Raw genomic sequence first — 15,543 nt, forward strand, 5'->3', positions numbered from 1 at the left:
CAGGTATTTCATATGAGTGCTTCCCAGGCCTGCCAGATACCCAGAACTCAGCTGGGTTCCTCCCTTCCCTTGGGTTATTGCAGATGAAACACAGAACAGGCTGTGATATCACCTGTCATCATCAGGGGGCTTCCTCTACAATGTGGCACATACTTGACCAAGATCCCACAAGTTCAGGAATCAGGATTCTAAATGTGTTCATTATTGCCCTCCTCTGTCAGCTTGGTACATTCCTGCCTGTTAAATAAGTTTGCTTAAAAATAGATGCATCAGCGGGCACCTGGGTGGCTCAGTCGTAAGCGTCTGCCTTCGGCTCAGGTCATGATCCCACGGTCCTGGGATCGAGTCCCACATCGGGCTCCCTGCTCAGCGGGAAGCCTGCTTCTCCCTCTCCCACTCCCCCGCTTGTGTTCCTGCTCTCTCTGTGTCTCTCTGTCAAATAAATAAATAAAATCTTTAAAAAAAAATAGATGCATCAGTAATAACCAATAACTGGAAACAACCCAAAGGTCCATCAAGAGTAGAACATAAATAAATTGTGATAGGCTCAGTCAGTGGAATACTAAAGAGCCATGAAAATTAGCAGCCATCCCTGCGTGCAGGTCATGCGTGAATCTCACTAACACCGCCGAGTGGAAGGAGGCAGACATGGGAGAGTAGGTACTGCAGGTTACTTTTTATATATAAAGTTCAAACCTGGCCAACTGTTACTGCAGTAGCTACTGCAGGTTATTTTTTATATATAAAGTTCAAACCTGGCCAAACTCACCTAGGGTGACAGAGACCATGACAGCCATAACCCTTCCTCCAGTGGGAGGGGAGCACGAGTTGCTTCTAGGGGCTGGTAATGTCTGTTTCTTGATTTGGAGGCTGGCTGTATGGGTCAGTTTGTGAGAATTTGCGCCGTACTTAAGATATGTGCATTTTCTCTGTGTACATTAATACTTTGAAAATAGCATATCAGTACAAAATTACAATTCACTTAATAGCAATCCTACTTTTTTCACAGATTGGTGGGCAGTGTGAATTGAAAGCCATCGAAAAAGAGAAAACAGTTGCAGCCCTGTCACCCAAGGAGGCAAGCAAATGCCACAAAGAAGATTTGGCCAAAGCATTTTATGTAAGAATTGAATTTGCCTTTGAGGCTAGTATGGTAAGGTTTTTAGCTTCAGAAGAAAGCAACACAAATTATACATTTTTATCATCATTGCTAGAAAATGCTGCTGATGTTGACCTGTTTTGATATCCCACGTGGACTGTCATCATCATTGTTGTCAACGGAACCAACACTCATGGGGCCCTTGCCAGAGGACAGACACCCTCCCCCATCTCTGTATCCTTGTTTCTCTTACTCGGAGACCCAGAGAACATGGGAACCCACATGGTTCCAGAGGAGCACAGTGAGACTTGAATCCAGGTGGTCTGACATGAAAGTTCAAACTTTTAATCACCCCCTGTTCATTCACTTCCTCCTTTATAATCCAGGGTGTTTGCACTTACTGAAACCAAACCCTTACATGTTTCTCAAGTGAATTTGATTTCCTGGCCAATGCAAGAAAACATACACACAAACACCCAACCAAACAACATCTTCCCTCCATGACGCTCTTCTCTGAGGCTAAAGAATGTTGCTTGCCTTCTGTTTTTAATTTACTTAGAAAACTGAGCATAGTGATGTGTGTGTGTGTGTGTGTGTCTGTATGTGTCTCTGTGTGTGTGTGTCTGTGTGTGTATTTACGCATAATCCACCACACTTTGGGAAAGCAAATAAAAATCCACTAATAAAGGGGCATAGGCCATACTCTCAAGACAATTAGAAATCGGTGTTTCGTGCCAGCCTTTTTTCCTCCCTCCCTCCCTCCCTCCTCTCTCTCTCTCTCTCTCTCTCTCTCTCTCTCTCTCTTTGTCTCTTTCTTTCTTTCTTTTTTGGAAAGAGAGAGTCGGGGGGGGGTTGCAGAGGGAGAGAAAGAGAGTCCCCAGCAGGCTCCATACCCAGCCCAGAGCCTGATGTGGGGCTCGTTCCCACGACCCTGAGACCATGACCTGAGCCAAAAGCAAGAGTCAGACCCTTAACCGACTGAGCCACCCAGGCGCCCCATCATGCCAGCGTTTTCTTGAGAGTAATTCAAACATCTGTTTAGAGTCAAGCCCTGCTTGTTAGTATTAAGGGAAGGAAATGGTCTTACCTCACCTAGATGTCTTCCCTGTCCGGCAAACAAGTTTGGTTTTCTTTCTCTCTTGAAATGAATCTAGAAATCAGTTCAGCTTTCCCTGTCATCTCTTTCACCCCGTACAACTTTCTTGTTGCCAACTTTTTAAAAACAAAGATACCTGTGCTGCAACCAGAACAACAAAGTTGCCTTACATAATTATCAATTTAATATTAGTTAGTGTAAAGGGCTTGAAATTGTATCTGGCACAGTGTATGTACGATTTAATAATTTTAGCTATTGTTTCTAAGGAGGGGCCTTTTTTCTGTTGTTTTCTTTTTAATTATGGTAAAATGCACAACGTAAAATCTGCCGTCTTAAGCATTGTTGATGTACAGTTCGGGAGTATTGAGCCCATTTTGTGCAGCCAGCCTCCAGAGCTCTTCGCATCTTGCAAAACTGAGGCTCTGTCCCCATGAAACAGTAACTCCCTGCTGCACACCACGCAGCCCCTAGCACCCGCCTCCGCCTCTTCACCTTTGGGAATCTGACTACGCCTCATGTAAGTGGGATCGTATAGTCCGCCTTTTCCTGACCGGTGTACTCAGCCACCACGGGGCCCCTGGGCTGTTCCCACCTCTTGGCTATTGAGAATAGCGCTGCTAGGGGCGCCTGGTGGCTCAGGTGGTTAAGCCTCTGACTTGACTCTCGGTTTCAGCTCAGATCATGATCTCAGGGTCATGGGATGGAGCCCTGTGTCGTCCGCCTCCACGCTCAGCAGGGAAATCTGCTTGAGATTCTTAACCCCCTCCTTTTCCCTCCCCCTTTGCTCCTCCCCCCACTCATTCTCTCTCTCTCTCTCTCTCTCTCACTAAAATAAATAGATAAAAATCTTAGGGGGAAAAAAAGAGAGAATAGCAGTCCTGTGAACGTTGGTGTCCACACATCCCTTCGAGACCCACCTCTTTTGGTATCTCTTCACCAAGAAGGGTAACTGCTGCATCGTGTGGGGACCCTATTTTTAATTCTTTGAGGAATCCCCATACCATGATGTATAGCAGCTGCAGCATTTCAGGTTTCCAAGGCCTGTTTTTTTTTTTTTAAAGAAGAAAATATAAGTGTTTCTGTATTTCTGGAATTCCCTGCTACAATCCCACTCATTGAAATTTAGGCTTAAGGTTGTCTTTTCTGCTGTAATTATAGGGCAGAAGTGCAGTCTTAATTGAGAAAGAACTGGCCTGTGGGTGTTCTTCTCTCTCTGTTCCTATTTGCTCGGGGTCTTTGAACAAGTTCCTTCTCCTTTGTGGACAGTCCAATTTCCTGGTCCATTTTGGACGCGACTGGCTTCTGAAGGGGGAGTTCTGTGAGGTGGGCACCCTGGTCGCTCAGGGCCCAAAGGTGAGCCCGTGCTTAACCGTGTCATTCCAGGTGGACTTAGAAAATGGGCTGTCTGAGTTCTCGGTGTCGCAACGGAGACAGGTCCATGGCTGGAATGAATTTGTCGCTGATAACACCGACCCCGTGTGGAAGAAATATCTTGATCAGGTAGGTGTCATTCCTTGCATTGACTTGTGTAAGCCAGAGAGGGTGGAGTAGCCATTCATTCTTTAAATATTGATTGCGGGTGTCCTTGGACCAGTCTTGGGGTGCAGGGGTGCAAAGATGAAGAAGGCTCCCTGCTCATTCAGGCTGGTTTTAGCCAGCAGGAGGGATGGCCACGAGTAGATCTGTAACTACCCAGGCAGCCTTGATCATGAATAATAGTTGTTACATTCATAGAGGGTTTTTCACATGCTGGGCACCATGCTGAGTGAGTAAATAAGTAAGCATTAACTCACTTCGTCTTCCTTTTTTTTTTTTTTAAGATTTTATTTATTTATTTGACAGAGAGAGACATAGCGAGAGAGGGGACACAAGCAGGGGGAGTGGCAGAGGGAGAAGCAGGCTTCCCGCGGAGCACGGAGCCCGATTCGGGGCTCCATCCTAGGACCCTGGGATCATGACCTGAGCTGAAGGCAGACACTTAAAAGACTGAGCCACCCAGACACCCCATCACTTCATCTTCCTCTTAACCTTCATTTTGAGATGAGGAGGGTGAACAGAGAAGTTGAAATATTTCCCCCAGGCTGTGTAGGGTTGCTAGGTTTAGCAAATAAAGATACAGAATGCCTTGTTAAGTTTGAATTTCAGATGAATACAGTTACTTTAATATAAATATATCCCAAATGTTGCATGGGACATAATTATACCAAAAAAATTGTCCCTTGTTTATCAGAAAATCAAATTTAACTGACTGTCCTGTAGTCTGTTTGGCAGCTGGAGCCTCATGTCCCACGGCAGTTAAGTGGTATGCTAGGGAGTAAAGCCAGGCAGCTGGCTCCAGAGCCCCAGCCCTTCTTGGCCTCTGCCCTCGGTGCTGGCACCGTGCCGAACGGATGGCACAAGTCGGATGCCTGGAAGCCACTGGGAGGAGGTGAAAGACACATGGCTGCAAGTTCTGGTCTAGAAGTCAGTACCCCCACCACCTACCCAGTATCCATTCAGAAACCCCAGTGAATGGGCTGACTACCCCAGATACCTGAAGGCATTCAGACGGCCTCGTTTTCCCCTCCTGGTCTCCCGAACTCCCTCCCATCCCTGACGCTTGTCGCTCCAGCCTGTGGTTCCCGGGCTGCCCCAGGCTTCAGCAGCCTTCCTACTGGCTCGGCGTTTAAAGCTTCGTGATTGGTCGGTTGGGGGACCAATCACAGCCCTCCTTGCGGCATCCTCCAGCTCTACTCTCCTCCAGTCCCCACGCCACTCATTGGTTAGGTCTCTGCCCACCGGGGATGTGATTCCTTGACGCATTTGGCCCCAAATCAGCTCCCGGGTACGCAGGTGGCTCTAGCCAGCCCGCAAGCTTCCCGGAACCCCAGGGTTGGAAGGAAGCAGCGGCGGCTCCTGGAAGCTGGAGTTCACGGAAGCAAGCTGACACAGGCGGTGGGGATGGACGGTCTCCCTTCTGTCCCTGGGCCTCGGTCAGCCCTGCTCTGGCTGCCCCTTCCACCAGGACCGCTCCCCCGTTTCCGCAGCCGTGCTCTTTCCTGCCTCTGCCCTGTTAACACTCCTTCAGACGCCAGCCAGGGCCTTTCCAGGAGTGAGATCTCTTAAATTTCTTAGAGCAGGAAACCTGCTTATTCATCTTATATTGGCATATATATATGGCATATTCATCATTGGAAAGCTGCTCCCGATGGCCGTGTTTTTCCATCCTCGACGAGTACGGAAAATCGTCTGTGCTCACTTAGTAATTCTTTACATTTGCTGAGCCCTTGCTCTGTGCCAGGTGTTATGATCATCCTGCCCATGTCCTCCAGTGACAGGGAGCTCTCCACAAGGCTGCCCTACCTCTCTGTCCCAAGAGAATCACCACTAGGAATTCTGCCTTGGCATGACCCAAGACATGTTGCCCCAGAATCATAAGGCAGAGGTAGATGAGGGTCCAAATCCCAGTTTCTAGCCTTGTGACTTGGAGCAAGTTATTGAACCTCCCTGAGCTTCAGTTTTCCCTGTCCAGAAAATGGGTCTCATACCCACTGTTCTGAGTTTTACATGAGAAAAGGACAGCTTAGCACATGTTAAGGACTTAACAAATGTACCCCCCATGCCATGTCTATCAGTTGGCCCTAATTGAAGTGTAGCGGTTAAGAACACAGGTTTTGGATCGGGCTAACCTACGTGAATCCTTGGACAGTTCAGTTTCTTTCCGAGCCTCAGGTTGCTTCTTTTTCAAGCAGGGATACTGAACAGTACCTGTGTCATTGGGTTAGGAAGAAGCTAAGAAATGGTGCAGGTGAAGCATTTAGCACAGAGCAGGGCACATGGGAAGCGCTCAGTAAAATGTCGGTTGGCTTTATTGTTAACTGTAGCAGACCACCTTTCTGCCTGTCTTCCTTTATGTGTGGGCTTAGAAGGGCCTCAAGCCAGGAAGAGTCTAGCCATCCATGGCCAGAACGGCCCTAGTGGCATGTGGTAGGACCTTCCCGTTGGGTCTGGCATCTGTTTGCTGGGTCTCCAGGTGACTCGCTTGTGTTGGATGAGACTGGGCAGGTGCTTGGAATGGTCTGAAGATGGGGAAGGAGGGGAACTGGTGATGTCAGTATTGAAGGACTGTCCAGGTCCAGCTCAGGTGAGGGCTGAGCCTATGGGATTGGAATCGGGGTTCAAGGTGGCACTTGATCCAGGCCTGGCTAGAGACCAGCACCTGGTCCCAGCACTCAAGAGTGGCCCCAGCCAGGACTGCACACCCCTGAGCTAGCCCTGAGCCCATGGCTGGAGGGGCCTGTTGTCCAGAAATAGACCTGCTGCTCCCGGAGTCCTGGGTGGGTGTAGCCTGAAGGGAAGGGAGGGCAGGGAGCCAGGTGGCATTATGGAAGTGACCTGCACAGGAGGACTTGCACCTGTGCTGATCTCTGCTCTGCTAGGTGACCTTGAGTGGGAGCTCTCACCCCACCAAGCCTCAGGTTTCCCTGCCCCAAACTGGGTGCCTGCAATTTCATGGACTCATTCGTTCTAGGTCAGTGCTTTTCATGTTCCTGGCCATGGGCTAGGCACTGTGCAGGGAGCGGCAGCCAGACCAGCTTTGCTTTGGGGCAGATGTAATGCATCACCCAGTGAGTGTGGTGGGGAGAAACGAGTCCGGACAGGTGCTAGGAGAAGTGATCGCGGGGCAGCTGTTTTGGACTGTGTGCTCAGGGGAGCCGTTTGACTGGTTCCTGAGAGGCGGTCTTTGAGCAGAGACCTGAATGAAGTGAAGAAGGGAGCTGCGTGAGGGTCTGGAGGAAGGATATGCAGGAGGGGGAAGTGCAAAGGCCCTGAGGCAGGAGAGGCCGGGCTCATGTGAGGATAACCGAGCTTCAGAAGGTGGCGTGGAGAATCCCGGTGCCTGGTGCGTGCTGGGTGTTCGGCCCCTGTCTGTGCATCTCTCACCTCACTTCTATCCAACCGGGTGGCAAGTCTGTGTTGGGCTCAGGGCTGAAATGAAATCTTATTCTTCGCTCTGCTGGACTGAGGTGTTTTTCCTCTCTGTACTAGGTTGAATAGTGTCCCCACCAAACTCATGTCGACCTGGAATTCAGAATAGCACCTCCTTTGGAAATAAGGTCTTTGCAGGTGTGACTCGTTCAGATGAGGTCCTACCAGATTAGGGTGGCCCCAAATCCAATGCCTGGTGTCCTTGATAAGAAGAGGGGAGATACATGGAGACAGCCGCAGGGAGGAGAAGGCCATGTGACCACAGAGGCAGAGACTGGAGGGGTGTGTCTACAAGCCAAGAACAACATGGTGGCTGGCCACCACCAGAGGCTGGAAGTTGCAGGAAGGATTCTCTCCCAGAACCACCAGAGAGAGTCTGGCCCTCCCAACACCTCTATTTGGAGTTCTGGCCTCCGGAAGTGTGAGAGAATCTGCCTACAATGTTCTTTTAAGCCCCCAGGCTGTGGTCATTTACCACAGCAGCCCTGGACCTAACGCACCCTCCGCTGGGCTTTCCTGAGCTCGAGTTTCCCTCTGCTCTTAGACTTCATCCTACCCGGATTTCTGAGGAAAGGGTGTGTCCACTTCCACCGGCAAGTGTGTGGCCTTGGCCGTGAGCTCCACCAGGCAGCACTGAGTGCAGCCCCTCCCTCTGCAATCCCCCCAGACCCACTCACGTCCAGCGCTGTCAGATGCTCTCAGAACCGAAATTGGGACTTCACTGGCCAAAAGCTTTTTAAAAATCTTTCATTAGGGAAATTTTCAAAAATATGCATAAGTAGAATAATATAATGACCCCCACATATCCATTATCTGCCATTTGACCCATCCATTTGACCCACTTTTATCCTTCCCTTTTTCTCTGCAGCATTTTAAAACAAATTCAAGATACCCAATCCTTTTGCCATCTGTCCTTTGCTATGTATCTCTATCATTAGAGGACGTGTTCCTTTTTCTGGCCTCCCCCCTTTTTTTAAACCGTAAGGACAATACTCTTGTCCCGCTAGTACCATTATCACTTCATTGGCCTGGTCCCCTTCACGGGCCGAGTCCGCAGTCCGTTTTCCCCACAGGCCTCAAAGACGCCGTTTTACAGTTTTGTTCAAAGCGAAGTCTGAACAAATCCTACCCTTGGCTTTTGGGTGACGTGTCCCTGAAACCGTCTTAATCTAAGGCCTTTTTCTAATCTGTGACTTCATGCTCATGGAATGCTTTACGGAGTCCACAAAATTAACTGATGGTTTATTTATATCCGGAAGTCTCCACCCTTCCGGAGAAGCCTGTAGCTAATTGAATAAGGTCCATCTCAGAAACCTTAATGCATGTTTCAAGTTCTTGATACAATCATAGAAAGATTGTAGCTAAGAAGGTGGAATGTCTTCAAGTTGTTCAGTCTTGAGGATTCAAAATAGATGCTGTGGCTAACTCAGGGCTCCTGGTGACCCTACCCCAAAATGTCCTGTCGCTCGTTCAGAGGAGATGAAGCCCAGCAAGCCTGGCGTGGGGAGTAAGGGGCATTAAATCCTTTCATGCACCACACTGGTATGACATTGATGTGCTTCTTTTCATGAGCAGCATGAATCACACATCTGATCTTGTTTCTCTTTTTGCCTTGGCTGCTGGGAAGCTCGAGGCCAAATGCACAGCCCCCTTTGAAACCACAAAAATAGGACTAGCATATTGGTATTTTAACTCCTACTTTGATCCTGATCTTTGGTCCACTCTCTCTCTCTCCCTGTTTTTGTGAGTTTGTCTTTATGTTTCCTTTCAATGGGCTGTAACATGAGCTACTATGTAATAGATCTGTGAAATGAGGGAGTAGATACATAAGGCAATAAAGTAAAAATCCTTTCGGGAAGTTTCTGCGGCACCCGTTCTCAGGAGGGACACCCCTGGAGCCCCCAGAGGCAGTGACAGGAGCAGGTTGGTGTGATTGGGATGCATGGCCCTGGGGACCTGGCGTAGAAAAGGGGACCCCTTGGCCATGCTGGACCAGAGCTGGCAAGCCACCAGAGGGGCTGGGACCTGGAGTGTCATGGAGACGCGACAGGCTCAGTGTCGTGGAGACCAAGAACTCCAAGGCAGGGCCAGGGCTGCTGTCTGGACAGGCACAGTGTTGGAGGACCCCCCAGGAAGTCAGTGTCAATGAAACCGCGGGGGTGGGGGGAGCGGATTTCGGGTGGAGGAGAACCTTTGGAGGGGGTGGTCTTCCTCCCGAGCCCTGGGGTCGCTGTAGTGCTGGTCTTGAAGCCCGGCCCTGAGCGCAGAGCTGAGGGACTGGAAGAGAGCCCTGCACCCTTACCCGGCCACCCTGTGTTCTCTGCAGTTTAAGAACCCCCTCATCCTGCTGCTCCTGGCCTCCGCCCTGGTGAGCGTCCTCACGAAGGAGTATGAGGATGCCATCAGCATCGCCCTGGTGAGTGGGGGGGGGGGGGGGGGGGCAGAGCCTGCACCGGCTCCCAGACCCCGCTGCCAGGGGCCTTGCAGAGTCTTGGCATATTTTATTATACAAGGAAAAAGAGCGTGGCTGTGGAGAAAAAAACAGGAAATAACAGGAGGAAGAAAGGAAGGCAAATCGTCATCCTCCTGTGCCCCCCCCCCCCCACCGCCGGAGGTGTCCTGGGTCGTTTTGCCATCACTGTCTTGGTGGATACCCCCGGGGGGCTTCTAGTGTCTTGCTTTGGGGAACAACGTTGCAGTGAAGTCCTCTTCCATGACCCCGCTGTGCATGCCGCACAAAGCTATCATTTGTAAGCCCTTCCCCAGATGTAACCGCTGAGCACCTATTTAAAAAGAATTTTTTTTTAATTTAGGTGAAAGTCACATGGTTAAAAAATTAACCATTTTAAGGTGTACAATCCAGTGGCATTTAGCACATTCACAGCGCTGTGCAACCACCACCTCTAGCTAGCGCCGAAATACTTCACGGCCCTAAAAGGAAGTCCCCCTCCCCCAGCCTACCTCCCATCCCCCTCCCCACCCCTCCCAGACCACCTCCCCAGACCCCTCCCCTTCCGCCTCCCCACCCCTCCCATCCCCCTCCCCAGACCCCTCCCTTCCCCCTCCCCACCCCTCCCAGCCCACCTCCCAGCCCCCGGTAAACCCCAGTCCGCTCTGTCTCTGTGACCTCTGTGGATATTTTATATAATGGAACCATACAATATATGACCCTTTATATCTGGCTCCTATCGAATACCTTTCAATGACTGTCATTCCTGCTTCCCTCTGTCTGTCATGTGCTCTTTTAAAATACAAAAGCAGGCTTCTTCCAAGCAATAGTATTTGTTCCTCTGTTTAAAAGGCTGAAGCTTCGTCCATATCTTCTGATATCGTGGAACAATATTTACAATATGTTGTGTGAAAAGGCTGTTTAGAAAAGAATGTGTCTGTATCATAGGATCCTGTGTTGTATGTCCATGTGGAAAAATCTGAAAGGGTACCCTAAAATGTGAACCTTTGGATGCCAGATTTTGAGATGATTTTTCTCCTCTTTTTGGGGGGGGGGGCTCATCTGTTTTATAAATTTCTTTGTGCTTGGTTTGCAAGAAGAAAGGAAATTTATTTGGAAAGGGGAGGTGCTGAGCCCCACCTTCCATGGACTCATTCACTCGCTCACCTGGCAGCTGGGCACTGACGCCTCCTCGTTTGTTCCCTAGGCCGTGATGATCGTGGTCACTGTCGCCTTCATCCAGGTGTGTAATTAGTTCCTGTGGTCTTGGTCAGGGTAACCCGGGTGTGGCAGTGTGGCGTTCCCACCCTTGATTATCATGTTCGATGTGCTGCCTGCCAGGAATACAGGTCGGAGAAATCACTAGAAGAGCTAAGCAAGCTGGTTCCTCCCGAATGTAACTGGTAAGTCAGAGTTTCCCTGGAACTTTCTGGTTCATCGGAGGAGCCGGTGGGCTGGTGAGTTTGGCAAAAGTTGGGCAAAATTTGTGTCCCTTGTAGCGTGATGGAAGAGCACCATGTCTTTCCGGGGGTTGGGAGACCTGGTGCCTGCCCTGCCAACAGATTACTGTGTGTCCTTGGGCATGTCATTCTACCTCTCTGGGCCTCGAGTCTCCCATCAGGGTCTAATCAGGGTGCCTGGGCTGGGGCCACAGCCAGCGGGAATGGCTTGGGGAAGAGGGCGGTATGGTGGGCAAAGCTGTGCCCATTTTTCCTGCAGAGAGCATTCAGAGGTTGCAATAAATTCTCCAAGAGGGAATGAGAGGAGCTGGTGATGCAGGGCTGGAACGGGCCAAGGCTTCAGGCCGCTGGACTGTGGGGCGAGATGGCCCAAGGGTGACCGCCAGCTGGCCACGTGCCCTGCAGCCCCACCAGCCTCTTTCCTGCCTGGTCATTTCCACGGGGCCTCCTGTTATCCATCACACAGCCCTCACCAGAGATATTTAAAAAGGAGAAAGGAAGGACCAAACCGCAGTGCTGTGTGCTAGAACTTGCTGGGTTGTTCTGTAACCCGCGCTGTCTAGTGCGGCACCATTACTCACATATGACCCCCGAGGACCCGGCTGTGGCTGGGGTGACGGGGGAAGTGAGTTCTTCATCTCCCTTAGCGTAACTGGCCGGCGAGGGCTCGGGGCTGCAGTCGTGCACAGCGGAGGCTTAGAGCAGCGGCTAGGGCCCCCCACACAGAGGAGAAAGGGTTTGGTGCCTGGCTTTTTCTCCATGTAATTTCTAGTACGCCAGTAATCCACATGCTTACTCTCCTCGTAGAAATGGACTGATTTCAGAAAAGGTCCAGGTCTGCGCCCCCTCCGCTGACCAGCTCTGCTCAGGTCCGGGCTGTGTGTCTTTCCCAGATATGCACCTGTTGCTCAAAAGACAGTAACTGAAAGTATCTCACGACCCCAGGGGCTTCAGAAGGGTTTTTAAACATATGGTAGCTCTGTTTCCTGAAAGGTGATGTTTGGGTTGAACCTTCACATATATTTGGATATAAATGGCACAACTGTGCCCCACGGCTGGGAATAGAAAGATCTGGTGGGATGAGTTCTACCTCTCAAGGAGCCAGCAAGCGAGGGGCGTGTGTGTGTGTGTGTGTGTGTGTGTGTGTGTGTGTGTGTGTGTGTGTAATACGAGGCAGAGAATAATGAATAACAGAGACAAAAAAGATGATGTGGAAGCATGAGAGAAGGTGAGTCAATTCTAGAAGGTTCACGGGGGACACTAAAAATGTCTGGGCTTAATAAGTAGACGAACAAGGCTGTCAGAAATCCAGATGTGGGATGTGTGACATCATCATACGAACAAGCAGAAATGTAAATGATTTATGTGATTTGAGGATCTGATCTTAAGTTTAAATATCAAATCTTGGCCTTTCAGGTGAATAGTATGCATTATTGATGTTCCCGGAAGTCACTTCTAAAAGATGATTTTATGTTCAAGGGCAGTGGTGGCAGGCAGGCGGGTAGGGCGCCGAAGATGAACAGCCTCCGCCTCGGCATCTGAGGCCTGTTGTACGAGCCAGAAGAAACACCTACCACACAGGCCCCTCCTGGGTTCCCTCCATCCTCTGTGCCCTCAGTGCATCTTTAGTGAGCGCCTGCTGTGTGCCAGGAGGAATAGTGCCGGGGTTACACGGGTGAACCAGAAGGCGAGGGCTGGGCCTTCGGAGCGCTCACATTCCTCCCAGGGGAGGCAGATAATACAGGGAAGGAGCAAGTTGCCTTTGGACTGTGGCAGGTACATTAAAGCCAAAATGGGGCCCGAGACCCGGAGCCTCAGAAAAACCTCCCAGAGATGCCATAGCACGCGGTAGAAGAGTGGGAATGGCTCTGAAGAGCTGCTGATCAGGCTGCCCTGACCTGACGTTTGGGGAGGAACTGACATTTAGGTTGAAACCTAATGAATGAATGTGAATCTCTGATGGGTGCTCTTGGCTACACGGACAGCTCAGCCGCACAAACCAGAGAAATCGTATCATCTCGTGGCAAGGGATGTGAGGTGGGAGGGCCAGTGACGTTGGTTAGTTTGAGAAGGCACCAAGGACCAGGTCCTTCGATTTCTTCACTCTTCCATCCTCGGCTCCTTGGCTCTGTTCTCTGGCTGGCTCCCCTCGTGCTCTCAAGACCCTTGCCACAGCTCCTGGCGTCAGAGGCACACATGGAAAGCTCCAGCAGAAGAAGGGGTCGTGTGTGTGTGTGTGTGTGTGTGTGTCTACAGAATGAAGAGACCTTTCTCTTGAGCCCCCAGCAAATGTCCACTCATGTCTCAAAAACCAGTGTTACGGAACATGCCTGTGCCTAAGCCAGTCATGGGAAGGGGATGGGGTCACCCTGATGGTCTCAGTCGGTCAGGACCCCCTCCCTAGAACAGACGGCTCTGGGGGAAAGGGTGGATGTCTGAACAAGAGTCAGTTCTGTTAACAAAGAAGGAGGGAATGCCCTCTTCAACGTCCAGGGTTGGCCGAGACCTTGAGACTAGAAAGAGCTGGGTGTGTTCAAAGGCTGGATGGCCTGACAGGGAGCAGCAAGAACAGGGGAGGAGGCAGGTCTCAGTCAAGGGGGTCTGAGCAGGGCTTTTGGGTTTGAGTCCAAGGTCATTGGAAGCCATTGGAGGTTTGGAGCAGGAGAGGGTTGTGACCTGATTTTTGCATTTTCAGAGCTCTCTGGCCACTGGGTAGGGGGGGAATCGAAGAGGGCCAGGGGTGGGGCAGGAGTCCAGCTGGCGCTGCAGCATCCGAGGAGGGGGGGGACTGTAGCCGGAGCCTGTGCACAGAAGCACGTGCATTGTCCCCGGCACAGCCGGGAGGAGGGGTCATGGCCCGATGGGAAAGGAGGTCCTAGGCTCCTCCGGTACTTACGATGCTCCGCCCCCCAACCCCGGCTCTGATGAGGCTCTTCCACGCTACTCAGCTCTCCATTGCCACAGTGCTGTCTTCTTTGAGGACAGAAGGGCTGCCAGCTACTGACTCCATTAAGGAAGCTTTAGAGCCGCTGACCTACACCTACAGAAGCTTCTGGAGGCCATGCGGCTCCACCTTTTTTCCAGGCAGGGTAAACAGTAGTCACCCCATTTTTCAGATGAGGCCCAGGGTCTCCCAGAAGCCACACACGTTTCCAAAAGTCTTTCAGGGTATGTGAATTTAAAATATAATAAAACCATAAAGGCACAAGGGTTTGTCCATAACTGAAAAAGTGTGATTCTCTATTCTTTGCTCAGGTTTATTAAACTGTGCAAAAACGGGATGTGATCAGTGTGCTTTTTTTTGCCTTTTCCCATTTCAAATGCAGCATAAGAGAAGGAAAGCTCCAACATCTGCTTGCACGAGACCTGGTTCCCGGAGACATTGTGTCTCTTTCGATCGGAGACCGGATCCCTGCAGACATCCGTCTCACTGAGGTGAGGGGTCCCGAACCCTGGTCTGGGCGATACGCAGACTCTTAGCTTATCTGAGGCAGGTATTCTCTGTTACACACACACACACACACACACACACACACACACACACACACACACACACGTGTGCTGACACACATACATGCACATACGCAAGGCATGAAGTTAGCAAGCAAGGTCATTGTAAACACAAAGCCCCTCAAATTGTATTTCATAAAATATTCCCATTTTCAGTAAAAGCCTAACAAAGTTTGGTGACGTGAGTTTCTGGTTTACAGCAGGTTGCAGTAGCAAATTAAGCCAGGCTGAGGCTGAGAGATGAGGCAAGAGTTGCTTCTAGGAACAGCTACTCTGATGTCAGAAAGAGGAGACACCAGATTGCTGAATGACGAGGAGGGAAGCAGACCGATGAAGATGTAACTCGTAGCCCAAGCTTCTACAGTTGTGTAGTTTGGGGACATCAGGCGGCGTTGGGGGGCAAGCTGTTTCCCTGACCTTTGTGGGTATCCAGGTGTCACCGGTTTACAGGACAATCCCTGAGGCTCTCGGAGATAATCCCGGATTCCCGAGAAAAGGTTAAGTCCAGGTCAGAGGGATCTGTTGATGGGGTCATCTATTTTATGAATTCTTGCAAGAATACTAAAGAGTTGTTGAAAGTTCTCAGTGAATCAGGATTGGGCAGGTTATCTCCCCGATGTATTTCTTTCCGGAGGATGTGTTTTCAGGAACTGTAGGATCGTTGGCCCGAGTTTGAACCGAGGGCCTGTCATTCACAAGCTGGGTGACCTGGAGCAAGTTAGTTAACCTGTCTGTGCCCCGGTTTCCCCATGTGTAAGTTGGGGGATGACGGTGCCTGTAGGGTGACGTTACATGACGCCAGAGATGGGGAGTGCCCCGAGCAGTGCCTGACACGGGAGAGTGACGGGCATATGTTGGAAATCAGGGGGCCCTGGGTTTCACACCCCTGCCCTGCACCTCCCGGTGTATGACTCTGGGGAAGGATTGGCCGCTCTGGGCCTTGGTTTCCTCATCTATGAAA

The 15,543-nt window shown here is 50.6% G+C and overlaps 1 protein-coding gene across 1 annotated transcript in view; it reads left to right on the plus strand.

Annotated features, from left to right (window-relative positions):
* The window catches only part of ATP2C2 (ATPase secretory pathway Ca2+ transporting 2), a 60,244-nt gene that overhangs the window by 18,200 nt on the left and 26,501 nt on the right, over positions 1 to 15,543 (plus strand). The window contains exons 2-7 of the mRNA XM_073882342.1: positions 1,010 to 1,120; positions 3,579 to 3,695; positions 9,490 to 9,579; positions 10,820 to 10,855; positions 10,954 to 11,015; positions 14,399 to 14,507. Coding sequence (XP_073738443.1) covers positions 1,010 to 1,120; positions 3,579 to 3,695; positions 9,490 to 9,579; positions 10,820 to 10,855; positions 10,954 to 11,015; positions 14,399 to 14,507 — 525 coding nt within the window. The remainder of the gene's footprint in view (positions 1 to 1,009; positions 1,121 to 3,578; positions 3,696 to 9,489; positions 9,580 to 10,819; positions 10,856 to 10,953; positions 11,016 to 14,398; positions 14,508 to 15,543) is intronic.

This window comes from Callorhinus ursinus, unplaced genomic scaffold (assembly GCF_003265705.2).
Source record: "Callorhinus ursinus isolate GAN/ISIS: 27379988/994484 unplaced genomic scaffold, GSC_fseal_2.0 scaffold46, whole genome shotgun sequence".
Taxonomy (NCBI): domain Eukaryota; kingdom Metazoa; phylum Chordata; class Mammalia; order Carnivora; family Otariidae; genus Callorhinus; species Callorhinus ursinus.